Here is a 15,300-nt window from a genome sequence, read left to right as displayed (position 1 = left end):
AAATACCTCAGGTAATTTTTGATTTTCTACAATTTGCAGGCTGAATGTATGATGTTGATGCTGTTGCAGAAAAGGGGGTGTCAATTTTTGCTGTTGATGCTGCTGTACACACTGACTGTGTGGATGTTGAAGGTACTGCTGATGCGAGGACGACGTGCTGCTGACTGCTGTTGAGCTGGGCGTTGTCTGGCTGCGAGCTGTGCGCTGGCTGGACAGCGCTGTGCTGCTGCTGTGCGCTGAGCAGCGTGGCTGTTGGTTGGGCAGCAGCTAAGCAGCCCACGCTTGTTGGCTGTTGGCTGCCTACGCTAGGCAGCCAGGGCCTGCTGGCAGGGCAGAACAGGGCGACCAAAAGCAAGGCTATGTGAGGAGTAGGGTGCAAAAGTACATCAGGTACTCACAGCAGGTACGGCCAGACCAGATCAGGGTACGACCAGCATGGAAATCAGCAGGCGACTACCTTCAGAATTCAGCAGATTAATGTCTGTGTGAAGAGCAGGGTGCAGCCATCAAGGAGAAGAGGGAGGGGAGGGAATGACCATAGCTCTGATACCAGTTGATGGGAGAGACTGAGAGTTAATTAGGGTTATGAGTTCATGTGGGAGACATACACACAGAGAGAAGAAGGGAGAGAGAGAGAGAGAGAGTTGTGGGGATAAGTCAACTCACCAAGTGTGAGTGTGTGACTCCCCTATCACACATGTATATTGCACTAGTACACATAGTGCACTTAGTACATTAAAAGTACTAAGTGTACTATGTACTATAACTTATGGGCTTGTACACACTATAAGGGTGGGCATAATGTCTTTACCCCAACAGTGTGAATTATTACTAACATCTTTTTGTCATAAGTAAAGAATTCACACCTTGCCATGGCCAACACAACTTACAGAAGGGCTCCAAGGCTTTATAGATATGTGAGTCTTGTTCTTCTTAGTGTTTAACCCCTTCCAAATGTTGGATAGTAGAGCTGCAATGCGGAAAGAGTTTATGAGGGTGAACCTTCATCTCCTTTGTATGTGTTAGCATGTCACTTGTTTCCTTCTCATATTTGACACTCTTGCAGATTAAGTGGGTTCTTTGTTTCGCCTTCTGTGTAGATCATGAAGAAAATTCCTGTTTCCAAGGAGGGCAAGGGTTGGAGGCAAGCTCTTGACATGGCTCTTGAAGATATGATGCTTGGGGCTTTTTTTCCTGAGGTATGCTTAAGCTATGAGGTTCTACATATAAATTTTGATCATGTTATTACTGGCAGGATAGCTTTGTAAATCTCCAAGTTGTTTGTATCATGTAGGGACTACCAAAGCTATCTTGCGAAGTTCTTGTAGAAGCTAAGAAGGTTTTTATTTATACAATGAGCCATGCCCTTGGAATATGCAATGGACAGGTTGTGTCTCTTATTGCTGCAGCTTATAGTGAGCAGCAGGACTGGGTTGTTGTTCTGCAGCACATAAGAGAGAGGTTCAAGGCGATAGATAGCACAAAGTCTATATCAAAAGCGATAAAGTTGGCAACCCCAATGCTTGATAGGTGGTGTGGTCTAGCTCTTGTTTCAAGTCTTTTGCCCAATGTTGATTTGTCATGTGCAACAAAAGACAGGGTTATTAAGGGGGCACATTGTAGTTTTGAGAAAGTCTATTGTTGTTTTGTAGATTTAGGAAAGGTTTTTCTATTGTTCCATTCAAAAAGATATTTGATAGGCTTTGAGAGCTCGATTTTTCAGATGAGCTGGTTTGGTCTGCAATGATTCTTTATGACAAGATACTGGGCGTGCCAGATCTCTCGTGGGGTTGTCTGAGGAGATAAGAAGCACCTTTGGAGTCAAGCAGGGCCTCCATGTATTTGGGGTTAGTTTTTTCTGGCTCAGACTTCTCCAGATGAAGGCTACTAGGGCTAGACTTAGCAAGAGATATGGTTCCTTTCCGCATTCGGAGAGAGAATGTTTCTAGTTTATTTTCAAAGAGTCCATGGTCTGCCCAATGGCTATTTATGGGGCACCTTTCCTTTTTCCTTTCTATGAGTAGATCCTTATGTAGTAGCAACTTGCCTGAGGCGGCATGGTCTCCCACCCATGCATGTGCTCCCACCCAAAGGCGGTTCAGTTGTGGCCACAAAGCGGCCGGATATGCCAATTGGGGGCCGGTGGGGATTTGAACTCAGGACCTGCCCCTTGTGAGTCGCAACCCTACACCGCTATGCTACTCGCCTCGTTGGCTGTATGGGGCACCTTTCTAGGGTCTAACCTTAACCCAAAAGGACCAGAATCGATAGCTTGCAAATTATGATGTTCTCCAAGCTCATTAGGAGCAAGCCTTTAGTGCCACATGAAATCATCTTGGTGGAGTTTGGAGCTTCACCCCTTGAGGTTGGCACAATCTTCCAAATAGTCACATATCTCCATTGGATTGGATCCCTAGCAGCTGATTGTTTACCTAGTACTTGCCTCATCTAGACAGTTTGCTAGCATCGGAACTGGTTGGTATTAGAGGACCTTTAGATGGCTCTTCTCCAAGCACATGAATGGGTACATTACCACCTTTTGATGCTCTTAACTATCAGCTTTGCAAACAGGAGCTGAACTGGATTATCCGGATGGATGCCCTCAAACCTTATATCTTCTGGACATGGATTAAGCCATCTCATTATTCAACAAATTTGTAGTATCTGCAAGCCATGCTAGATAGGGGAGATCGAGATGGAGAAGCACTATCTTTTCTGATGCTCTATTTATAGGGTAGGTATCATTGCTTATTTCAAGAGGATATTGGGCATCTATTATAATTTATTCGATACCTTCATCATAGATGCTTGGGCCTCTTGCTCCTTGAGGTGCAGTAGCCTTGGGAGAGATTGATGACACCTAGAGAGACCATTATTAGCAATAGATACTCATCACCTCATTCTTTGGGTAAAACAAAGCCTAAAGGAAAGGAGGAAATGTGGTAGGGAGACTTCATTGTTGGGGTGACAATGAATTTTGGGCTTTTGAGGACACCTTCTATGTAGGATGGATTGATATGTGATGGGCACCAAATGTCCACCTACCAACAGTTAGACACGTGTGCATGATCCACATGCACTTCTTACATGATATATGTAAGAATAGATTCGCGGGGACAGGAGCATTCCTGGAATACCACTCATTTTCCCCAACAAGCCATCAGAAAAGGAGCAAAGTGTGCGTTGATTTATGTCCGCTCTCAATCTAATGCTGTTTAGATAGCACCCACATTGGAGCAGAGGATGGTTGGTCTCCTGTCTCAATGCAAGGACATTATGTTGCAAGATGACCTCCCACCCAGTAGACTTGAGGACCATCGCATAGAGTTGGTTCCTAGTTCAGAGCCTTCCACCAGCAAGCTCCCCTACTGCCTTTCTAAAGCATTGGAGGGCGAGCTGGAGCAGCAGTTATCCCAGCTACTCCGGGTTGGATTTATCCGGCCTTCCTCCTCCCCATTTGCCACTCCCATCCCGTTTGTCCAAAAGAAGGATAAGACCACATGCTTATGTGTGGATTACAGGGCGCTAAACAAGCTCATAGTTAACAATAGATTCTCCATGCCGAGAATAGAGTACATCCTAGAGCGTCTCAATGGTGCTAAATTTTTCTCTAAGATGGATCGTAAGAGTGGCCACCATCAAGTTCAAATCTTTGAGGCCGACATTCCAAAAACCGCCTTCAGGATTTTTTTTTTTTTTTTTCCCGAGAAAAGATCCTTTCATTAGTTATGTAAAAAACGCCCGTAGGGCTACAAAAGAGATCTCTCCTGCTCCTAACAGAGAGAAGAGCAGTGAATACATCATGGCAGCCCGGGAGACTCTCCCTAGGTGCTGCAAAATACAAGCATCAGTCTAAAGGACTGAGCGGCTAAATCATACAATGGGGGGGGGAAAGAGCCAAACAGGTGGCCTGTAGTGCCAACGGGGGGATCCCGTGTGTAGGGTGTAGAACGGGCCGCAGCGCCAAGTGGTATGAAAGGCCTGGCGCCGTAAAATCGCCTCATCCGAGTCTCCCCGGATGCGGTCGTACTGTCCTCGCAGGGTGTGGATCAACTCCTGCCAAATCCCCCGAACAGTCTCTGCTGGTGGCTCTAATCTCCCCTCAAAGGCCGTGAAGCACCGGGCCCTCCAGGTGAACCAGATGGTGAGGCTGCTGAGAAGCTCCCATCGTACATCCCTCTCCTGTGTCCAGCTGGCGGACGAGAAATCCGGTGCCGGAACCAGGCGAGGCTGGCCCCTAATAAATCTGATGGCCTGACTGCCCTGCTCCATCTCATAGCCCATAGCAGGCCCTGACAAAGTCGACCAAGCAGCGGCACCCCACGTAAACATACCCTCTGGAGAGAGGGGGGCTAGAATACGCAGCATCCGCAGCCAAATCTGCTGTGCCTGAGGGCAGTCCCAAAGGCAATGTCTCTGTGTCTCCATAGGGTGGCCGCATCGGACGCAGGCCGCCGGAAGACCGCTGTAAACAAGCCAAGTGCCAACTGCTGAGCCCCTGTGGGCGACCAGCCACTGAAAAGCCGAGATCCTGCGGGCCTGTCGACTAGCCCAGAGCCGAGCCCAGAAATCCTCCAGGAACTCCTGTGATAGTCCCTGCAATCGCCAATGCCCCGCTGCCGCTGGAGAAACCGTCCTCCTCGCCGTCAAAATATGCCGTCCCAGCCGAACAGTATACTGGAAAAATGTGATCTCTGTGGCCTCAAGGGATGCATAAGGATCATGCCACTCGTACTCTCCGGGGTCCCACTGTAGGCGGGCCAAGGGGCGCGCTGCATATGCCCATATACGCCAATCCGGGAGCACGTCAGCAGGGTCGGGGTCAATATGCCACTTCCGAGAAGCGGCAGCCACTACCCGAATCCTCTGAAAGGTGCACTCTGCAACCAAAGGCGACTCCACCTCCACTCTCTGGAGTCGGCCCTCATCCTGAATCTCATAATAGAGGCATCTGCCATCCTTAGTGCTAGCTCTGACAGCAATCAGGATCTCCAACTGTGTGAAGGCACCCATCCACCGTGGGGCCACTGGCTCGAGAGGTGTGAACCACTCCTCTGTAAGTGCCTCCTGAATATCATCCCTCATAATCAACCCCCCTCTGAAGTGACTCAGCCTCTCCACCTGGGTCTCCTCTGGTAGACTGCAGAAAGCCTGCCAGTCTCCAAAACTACGAGCTGGGCCTGCCGCTAAAGGTCCCCAGGCTAGACGAGGCCGAGAACCCAGCATATGACCCTGCTCTGTACGAACCGCTGGGCTCCAGATGAGCGGCTGCCTGGCCCGCTCCTCAACACAAGACGGAGGCCGCTGAGAGAGCCCCGGTCTCAGCAGCTCCCAAGCTCTCAGGATACTCAAAGCAAATCTGTCCTCCCATCCTCTACTGAGGCCTGTCCTCCTCATCTCTATGAATATCCAGCGAATCTCTGGTGCCCAAGTACCCCCTGCAGGAGGCGCCCGGGCCTGCAGTCGCTGCAAGAGGAGCTCTTTCCAAGGCTCAGCGCCTGGAAGCAACCCCCGAACAATAAGCTTCCCCAATAAGGCTCTACTCTGATCGACTGGATCTATAATGCCCAAACCGCCCTGAGCCAGCGGAAGTGTAATAACTGCCCATGCAACCTTTGCCCGAGCTGGCTGACCGTCCTGCCCAGACCACAGAAAGTTCCTGATTAGCCTCTGTACCTGGCTGATGCAAGAGCTCGAGAAAATCCAGCAAGACGTAATGTACCACATAGTCGCTAACAGCACCTGATTTGCCACCACCACCCTCCCAGCCAAGGATAGTCGAGCTGTACTCCAATACAATAGCTTCTTCCGAATGCTCAGAAGAAGCGGGGCAATCTGCTGCTCAGGTGACAAATCGAGGCCAATCTGGCATCCCAAATACCGCACTGCTGTGCCGGGAGGAATCCATCTAAAACCGGGGTCCGGACTCCATGCCGGAGTGGGAGCACTACTGATCCAAAAGGCCACTGTCTTGCGCCAATTGATCAATGCTCCCGAAGCTGCACTAAAAACCTAGAGCGACTGCTCTGCCCGAATAAGATTGGCCTCTTGGCCATGCAAAAATAAGCCCGTGTCGTCTGCAAACTCAGCATCAAGCAAATCCTCCCCCCGGACTGGGAGCTGAAGTCCTCTCAAACCAACCTCCTCTGTCGTCAAATACATACTCATAGCCTCCGCAAAGAAGAGAAAAAGGAAAGGGGCGAGAGGACACCCCTGACGGACTGATCTGGTCAGCTCAAAACTCGGCCCCCGACCTCCTGCAATCAGCACCTGACTGCGAGCTGTGGAATACAAAGCTGCCACCCCTCTGATCCATCCTGGCTCAAAGCCCAGGCGTAACATAGTGCCCTCTAAGAATCCCCAATCAACTCTATCGTATGCCTTCTCAAAATCGAGAAGCATCACGACCAAGTCCTCGCCAAGAAACCTAGCTCGGGCCGTCGCCTCCCAGAAAGTAAAGATGTTGTCAAGGATACTGCGCTCCTTGACAAATCCTGTCTGAGTAGCATGAATCAACTCCCCCAGGAAGGGCTGGATCCTCAAACTCAAGGCCTTTGCCAAGACCTTGTATACAGTATTGAGGATCGTAATAGGCCTCCAATGCCGAATATCATCCGATACTCCCTCCCCCTTGGGGATAAGATAGATCAAGCCCTCTGAAAAGCTCTGCGGCATCACCCCAGTGTCCAAAACATGCTGAAAGCCCCTGCGGAGGCCTGGCCCCAAAAGGTCCCAATAGCGCATAAAAAAGGCCGGCGTCAGTCCGTCCTCCCCTGGGCAACTATGTCGCGGCAGGACCCTCAAGGCCTCGGCAAGCTCAATCTCTGACAGAGGCGCACCTAGAACTGTGCGCATATGGTCTGTGACCCTCCTCTGCACATGGGCCCACACAGTCTGTCTGCATACATCTCGATCCTCAGTGGCTGGCTCCGCTGAAAGCAAGTCACGATAAAAAGCAGTGGCAATGGCTCTGATCTCCCCGAGCTCAGTAGCTATCGATCCATCCGGTCTACCAAGCTGGCGAACCCCTGCTCGCGCATGACGGGGTCCAGTGATCTCAAAAAACTCCCCAGTCACTCTATCACCAAGCTGCGTCCACTGAGAGGCCTGACGACGATAGTAAAACTCATGTCTCTGCTCCTCTGCCTCTCTAACCTCCTGGCGTGCCTGGCTCAGCTGGGACGCCACCCACTCACATGCAGGCTGCTGCTCCTGAAGGCGCTGTAGCGAAGCAAGGCTGCGTCTCAGCCGTTGCTCCCGCTCGCGAATCTCTCCCAGTCGTGTCAAAGCTGCAGCGTGTAGAAAAGAGCTAAGATCAATGAGTCCCTGGGCACACTGGCCCGCTGCATCCTGGTCAGAGCACTGACTATCATGCCAGATCCTCTCAATGTCCTCAGCGAGACTGGGGTCTGCAAGTACCCTCTCTGGGATCCTCAACTGCAAGCTGGGCTCCCGTGTCCCCTCCTCCAAAGTCAGTATAACTGGCGCATGATCTGAAAATGAGGTGCCAGCAAGAATGCCGACGGAGCCCCCTCGCTCCCCCAACCAATCGCCCACATAAAAGCGATCAATCCGAGATAGATTAGTCCCTCCCTGCCGGCGATCCGACCGAGAGAAACTAAGACTGTCCTGAGACCGGGAGAAAGCCCCATGCTGCCATGCATCAGTGATCCTCAGTGTCATACAAAACCGGTCCCAAGCTGCAAGCTCCGTGCCGTGCACTGTAACATGACTGCCTCCCACCCTATCTGCCGGGTCCTCAAGCATGTTGAAGTCTCCCCCAACACACCAATGTGCGGCCTCTGGCAATGCATCTGTAACCTGAGTCCAGAACTCTGCTCTGGCACTAGCATGATTGGGTGCATAGATGTTGAGCACACCCAATAGCTCATCATGCATCCTCAGAATGACATACTGTGCTCTACCAGGCACAATGATCCCTCGATCCACAATGGCCTGCCGCCATGCATCTGCAATAACCATGCATACTCCTCCCTGTCCTCCCAAAGGACCAAACCCTGCAGACCAGAAAGTGTCCCATCTACCAGGCATCACCGAACCATATCTCCGGATCCTGCTCTCACCCAAGTGGTGCTCCTGCATCATCAGAATGTCAATGCTGCCACCAACCAGGCATCTCTGTAGCTCCTGCCTCAAGCAGCCTCGATAGCGTATAAAGTGTGCTCCGCCAAGGCCCTGTACATTCCATGAGATGATCCTCATGGATGTCCTACTGAGGTGGATGCTGTCTCAGCCGTGCGGCGGGCCTTCGCAAGCGGCTTGGATGGAGAGTAGTCCCCATCCGAACGGCTGCGAGTCTGCCCACCCGGTGTACTGCAAGAATCCCGGATCAGGCGCCAGTGGCTGTGACCCATGGCGACTGCCTCCTGCTCTGACATAGTAACCTCGTGAATACTCACATATCCTGGGTCGCGTGCCAAATCTGCAACTATGCGCACGACCAAATGCCGAATCCCGGATGTATCCACACCCCCGGGATCCAAGACAAAATGAGCCAACTCCCAAAGTCGGCCTAGCACATCTGTAACCTCCAAATCGCTCATGTGATGAGAAAACTCAACTGCCTGAGTCTTCAACGTGCTGAGAGCGAGCTCTAGAGTCCACTCCCGATCACAAGGTCCACATAGAGGGAACGAGAAGGCCACCGCTGAGTCTAGTGCCTCCTCCCCGCGGGCCGGAGGTATCACTACATGCACTCGGATGGGTGCTGGCTCATGGGGGCCCTCTGCTCCAAAAAGCCGTGTGAAGGTATAATCAAACGCCGCCGAGCGCTGTCGAATGCCGAGGCGACTCAGCCGACTGCGGATAGATGAAATCCGTGAGGCCCTAATCGGCATAGGTCTCCTCTGTGATGCTCGAGCGAGGTCAGTGCTCAGCGCCCTCCGGACTGCAGGTGAGCGCCAGGGAGCTGCCAGAACCTCCCGGGAAGGCGAGGCGGGCGGAGGGGGAGGAGGGGGAGGCGAGGGAGGAGGAGGGGGAGCCGCTGTCGAGGCCGGAGCGGGGACGGGAGGAGGCGATGGTGGAAGCGAGGCGGTGGGAGGGGATGGGTGTGGGGGAGGTGAAGGAGGGGGAGCTGGCATCTCCTGGTCCTCGGTCGCTGCAGGGGTCTCCTCCTGAAGGGGAGCAAATCTGTTCCTCACGGGAACCCAGTGAGGCTGAGACTGTTGCTGCTGCTGCAGCGGTACCTGGGCGTGCTGCTGTGGCTGTCTCCCTCGACGGCGCCCCTGTCCAGGCTGCCACTCCGAGGTCTCTGTGGCCTGAGCAGGTGTCCCTGAGGCAGCCTGCCGAGCCGAATCTGTGGGCGGGCCATCCGTGGCCTGCTGCTGTGGTGAGGGCCGAGGTCTCCTGCGAGGGCAGGCCTTGGCCAAATGACCGACCTGCCTGCAAATGAAGCACTGGTTCGGGAGCCCCGAGAACTCCACTCTCTGATCTATCCACCCCCCCCCTATCCTAGGTAGCTGAATGACCTTAGGAAGGGAGGAGATGTCAGATACCAACACTCTGACCGAAGGTAGCCCAGCTGCTCTGGCCACCACTGAAGCTGCTGAGGGGCCCGTCTCAAGAACCGAGCCCACCAATGCTCCGAGCCTGGAGAGGAGCGGAAGATACTCCCGGCGGAGACCAGGGAAACAAACTGTAATATGGAAGAGGCGCTCTCCCTGCTCCGCCGCAGCTGGGTCAAATCCATGCTGCCAAGGCCTGAAGAAAGCCCGAGCACCCCTGATATCCAGAGGACTCATGGCAAGGACCTTGGCAACGCTCTGGGCGGCCTCGAACTCGATCTGATAATGTCCCCGGCCCAAGAGCTGTACATCAAGGATCTTGCCCACATCTGCAAGAAGGCGAGCCTGAAGTAGATCCCTGATCTCCCCTCTGCTGGGGCGAGTGCCGACTATACGGCAGATGGTGGAGTGAGCCTGAAGGCGTTCCACCTCTGCGGTGAGGCTCGCTTCCTCTTCCGGCGAAAGAGAAAGCCTGATGGGGATGACCTCGGGGGCGGGCGAGGGGGCTGCGGAAGAGTCCCTCTGAGGCGAGGCGGGAGGAGTCTCCATCAGAGTCTGAAGCTCAAGCGAAGGCGAGGCGAAAGCGGAAAACCTGCAAGAAGCGGGCTGCACACCAAGAGGCGGAAGGACGGATGACGAAGAGGGAAAAAAAACAAAAACCCCCAAGGGGTGAAAAGCAGCACGACAGAGGAGGGAGGGGGGGGGGCGGCGAAAAAAGGGGGGGAGGAGAGGCCCAGGGGGGGGGGGGGGGGGCGGCGACAACGCGAGAAGGAGGGGGGGGGGCGCTGCTGAAAGGAGGCGGGCGAGAGGAGGCGAAGAGGCGGGGGGGCGAGCAGGCGGCAGCGGGGGGGGGGGATGATGAACAGGCGGCAGCGGGGGGGAAGGCGAACAGGCGGCAGCGGGGGGAACCGCCTTCAGGATTGAGCGAGGGCACTATGAGTTTGTGGTGATGTCTTTTGGACTCACCAATTTACCAGTGACGTTCAACAAGGTGATGTCTCGGGTTTTTCGGGATATCATTGGCAAATGCGTCTTCATCTTTTTAGATGATATCCTTATCTTCTCAAGGATTCTAGAGCAGCACGAGCGAGATGTGGCAAAAAGTTTTACAACTCTTGCATGACAATGAGTTGTTTATCAATGCCAAGAAGAGTGAGTTTGGAGTTTTGGAAATACATTACTTAGCTCATTAGGTATTAGCCTCCATCCTAAAAAGTTGTAGGCCATACTCAATTGAGATATTTCTAAGACAGCCCACGAAATTCGCTCATTTGTGGGTCTTTGTCAGGCCTACAACACACATATGGACAAGTTTTCTGACCTTGCCGCACCTCTCACAGACTTGGTCAAGGGTGTGAAGACTCGTCACTAGAAAGTGTCCGTTAAGGGCAAGGCTTTAGAGGCATTCCAAGCATTGAAGAAAGTTGCCTTTGAGTTACCAGTCTTGAAGTTGGCATCATGGGATTATTCTTTCGAGGTGATTACCGATGCAAGTAACCTAGCCATTGGAGCTGTTCTATAGCATGATGGTAGGCCAGTGGCTTATTATAGCTGCAAGTTGAATGTAGCCGAAAAGAATTATTTAGTGTATGACAAAGAGCTATTGGGGGTGATGGTAGCGCTTAAGCATTGGAAACATTTCTTGTACTGGAGAGATGTCACAGTTAAGACAGATCATCATGCGCTTAAGTGGTTGCAGACCATGCCAATGACAAAGACAGGAGACTTCAGGAAGAAGAAGTGGTTGTGTTTGATTTAGAAAAATCTTTCCTCTCTAAAACCACTCTTTGGAGGAGCAAGCTCAAAGACAAGGACATAAAATGCACATTTTGCAGAATGCTTGGTCTCACACGGAGGACACTTGTTTTAAGAAGATGGCATAGCAACAAGAAAAGGACCATGCCAACCTGATTGCAGAGGAAGATGAAGATCCTGAAGATGTTCCAAAAGATTCCACATCCGCAACACAGAATGCTTTAGTTGCTACAATCATGAGGATGCATGTTTTTTTGTTTGGGTCAATAATGGATCCTCTGGCCGGGTAGTCCATCGAAAATGTGTATTTCTTTGTTAGTCTGTGTGTGTTTCCACTATGATATCAAACTACTCTCTATATAGAGTGAGGGGTGGCTAGTTCTAGGAGCTGAGGGATTTCATGTGTGGTCAAGCTCCTATCAGGCCTGAAATGAGAGTTTTAGGTGTTGGTACGTTGTGATCTTTTGTATCACGTGTACAATTGTGGGCCCAAATCATCATGAATATGAAGGCTACCCACATAGCTCCTCGTTGACTCCAAAGGGGGGTTTGTTGAGTTTCGTAGTCTGCCTTGTGTCCGCCCTTTATGTGTGTGTATGTGTTCCTCCTAAATAACCCTCATATAGTCCTACTCTTATGAGTAAGTGTATACATGGGAACACTCTCTTAAGCCTTTTAACTAAGCAGTGATGTCAGCTGAAACCAATCCCGTCAAGTGGGAAGACTCCGTTGGACACCCACATGCGTAATAGCACAACTTTAAAACCACAATTTGAAATGGACAACTTAATTCAACTTGAAATTGAAATGAAATGAAATAGAAAGATGGACACCAGCACTGGGGCCGGAACGGGCCGACCCCCCCCTCAATATATGATATATTTATTGGGAGTATTTAACAAATACAATGCTCCATGGGTTCCAAGAACCAGATGATGTCCATGTACATATGAATACAGTACCAAACAAATAGGCTCGAAGTCGACGTTCGAAGTAGATGCTCGAAGCAGAACGACCACTAGCGTGGTCCAGTCTCTACGGTCCTGTGCTTTCACTGGACTCCGCGGAGAGCGCCTCACTGGTGTTCCGAGACCACGCACAAACAAGCGCTCTCGTACAACGCCTGGCTCTCCCGATCTCAGCACCTTTGGACCGAGGTTTTCCAATAGAGCTTGGACTACCCGGCACCGAACGGGTGTTACCGAGGGGAATGAATCCCTTATTAGATTTAACACAAAGTACTTTATTTAAATCTGAAAATTCACTCACTTGTCGATGGCAGAGGGAAATCCAATACCCGAGGTATTCGTGTAGAAAGTGTAGCCACCTAGGAGATGTGAAGTCCTCTTGTAGTCGCCAGTGGAGAAGACGTGCAACCTTGTTGAGATGGCACAGCCGCTTCGTAGAGAACTTAGCGCAACCACCAAGACTAGTACAACCGCAAAGGCCACAGCCGCCTGCTGTGAAAGAAGGAGCACCCACTTGCAAGGGAGGAGATGCCTGGCTGCAGCGTGGAGAGAAGATGACAAGCACAGTCGCCTGAGGGCAGGGTTCTGCTGGCTGGAAAACAGGCGCAACAAGTGAAGTTTGCAGTCGCCAGTAGATGGTGGGCAGCCTTACTGAAGGACAGGCGCAGCACGTGCAGTTTGCAGCCGCCTGGAAGAGAGAGAGTACACAGCCTGCAGTGCAGAGAGTACAGCCGCCGGTTGGAGGAGGATACACAGCAGCCTGCGCAGCATACAGTCGAACAGCCTACAGTGCAGAGAGTACAGCCCATTGAAGGACTAGCGCAGCCACCTGTAGCCTGTGGAGTCGCCAGCAACGATGGAGAAGGAAGCGCCAATCAAGAGCATGCGCCGGCAGAGCACAGCCGCCTTTGAATTTTGCTCAGCCCGTCAGCAAGCGATGGAGCGCAGCCAAACGGAAGGTGATGGAGGCGCACCAAAATCATGTCCCCAAGGTGATCGTGGGGCTTCTTTTTATTAAGGTTGGAGAGGGAGAAAACAAATAGTGATTTGGCTGGCCCCCCCACGCTTGCATGTGGGTGGCCAGTTCCAAAGGGGTGTGGTAGGTGACCATGCCCACTCCCACACACACTTAAGTGGGGCTCCCCACCTTGGCCCCGAAGTGGGTGCCCACTTTTAAGTGAGTGTGAACAAGTGACCTTATAAAACAGAAGGTTGGAATAGGAAATATTAAAATAACATGTGCAATATACTTACCACCTGTTCACATGCACTAAAACTCGTCAGAAGACAGAGCAGACTTCACGACTCACGGGCAGGCGTCCCCGCTCAGTAAAAGTAACACGTCAAGCAAGCAAACACAAAAATACATGTCATGCGAAAACAGTTTCAAACATGCAGAACATGAGTGCATGTGCAAGTAGTATCATGGACATATCTCCCGTTCATGGAACAAGTACAAAATATATGTCGGCACAAAAATGGCACGACGTAAAACATAAAAACCTGGTCTTCCTATGGAGTGACAGTAAGACACAGTTCCAGGCACGAGTCTCCCTATGGAGTGACAGTCCCATAGGCAAAACACGGCACGAATACTGGCTCTTCCATGGCGTGACAATCCCATGGGTCGAACACAGTCCAGGTCATACACGGGTGGCACCAGTCTGGCTCCTGTCCATATGACACCATCCTGCTAACACACGGGTGGCACCAGTCTGGCTCCCGTCCATGTCAGCAAAATATTGGCCTCTTCACATGAGACACCGGCCTGGCCTCAAGTGAACGAGACGCAAAAACTGGAGATGGACCAAATGGTCGGCCAATTGGTGACATCCCCCCGGGCTTCTAAAGAGTTGTCCTCAACTGAAAAGCCTCAAGATATGCCTGCAACAAACTGTGGATAATCAACAAAATAGTCCTCATTTACCCACTTGGCATCAATAGGCAAATAATTCTTAAACTTCACAAGGTATCTCCTGGAAAGCTTTCGTGCAGGTAGCTTTTGCTCCTTGTGAAAAACAATCTGTTCTGGCTGGAGGATCTCCTCAAGCTCTTCAATCTCTGGCGGATCTTCTCAGGCTCATCAGGATCTAGCCCCACATATTTCCGAAATAGACTTGTATGAAAAGCATTGTGAATCTTTCAATGACTAGGTAAAGCAAGCCTGTATGACACTTCATTGATCTTCTGAATCACCTTGAAGGGTCCATAATAGCGCGGAGAAAGCTTAGGATATGATCCTTCTCGTCCTGGCCTCTTCCGAAGCCTAGCCTTCTCAAATTTCAGCAAAATCCAATCACCTTCTTTGACTTTCATGTCCCTTCTATGCTTGTCAGCAGCCATTTTATGCTTATCTTGAGATCTTGCAATGGCTGTCCGTACCTGACCAAAGGCTACATCCAAGTCACGAATATATTCATCAGCTGCAAAAATCTCATCCTTTGTACGAAGGATGGGTGGCAATACCACTCTGCCATAAATAATCTGAAAGGGAGCTTTTCCCGTGGAGGCATGGATTGTATCGTTGTAGGCAAACTCAACAAGTGGAAGATACTTCTCCCATGCAGTCTTTTGATCTGCCATATAACATTTCAACAAATCCAACATGGCTGAATTTGCAGCTTCACTTTGGCCATCCGTTTGGGGATGATAAGCTGATGAAAACTCAAGTTTAGTACCCATATTATCAAATAAAGCCCTCCAGAAGAGGCTAGTAGTCCTAGGATCTCTATCCCCAACAATGGATTTAGGCATACCATGATGCTTGAAAATATTAGTAAGAAAAAGCTTTACCATATGATCAGCTTTAATGGTTTTCTTGACGGGCAAGAAATGAGCTTGCTTGCTAAACCTGTCCACAATGGTCCAAATAGCATCATTCCCATGCTGGGATCTAGGCAAATCCATAATAAAATCCATCGTAATACTTTCCCAAGGTTGCGAGGGAATAGGCAATGGCTGAAGCAAACTTGGAGGTTTTTGCCTATCAAATTTCACCTTTTGGCAAGTAACACATGCACGTACATAAGCCTCAATGTCTTTACGCGTGCTCG

At 51.1% G+C, this 15,300-nt stretch overlaps 1 protein-coding gene across 2 annotated transcripts in view; it reads left to right on the top strand.

The window, feature by feature from the left end:
- LOC147632778 (fanconi anemia group F protein (FANCF)) overlaps positions 1-15,300 on the top strand; it is a 98,099-nt gene that overhangs the window by 38,629 nt on the left and 44,170 nt on the right. For both annotated transcript variants that reach the window (XM_086807647.1, XM_086807648.1), the window contains exons 2-3: positions 1,101-1,199; positions 1,295-1,530. In XM_086807647.1, coding sequence (XP_086663773.1) covers positions 1,101-1,199; positions 1,295-1,530 — 335 coding nt within the window. The remainder of the gene's footprint in view (positions 1-1,100; positions 1,200-1,294; positions 1,531-15,300) is intronic.

The sequence above is a fragment of the Cibotium barometz genome, chromosome 13 (genome assembly GCF_041138505.1).
Source record: "Cibotium barometz isolate CiBa-2024 chromosome 13, ASM4113850v1, whole genome shotgun sequence".
Classification (NCBI taxonomy): domain Eukaryota; kingdom Viridiplantae; phylum Streptophyta; class Polypodiopsida; order Cyatheales; family Cibotiaceae; genus Cibotium; species Cibotium barometz.
The sequence above is the reverse complement of the archived record's forward strand: the minus strand, read 5'-3'. Positions and strand labels throughout refer to the sequence as shown.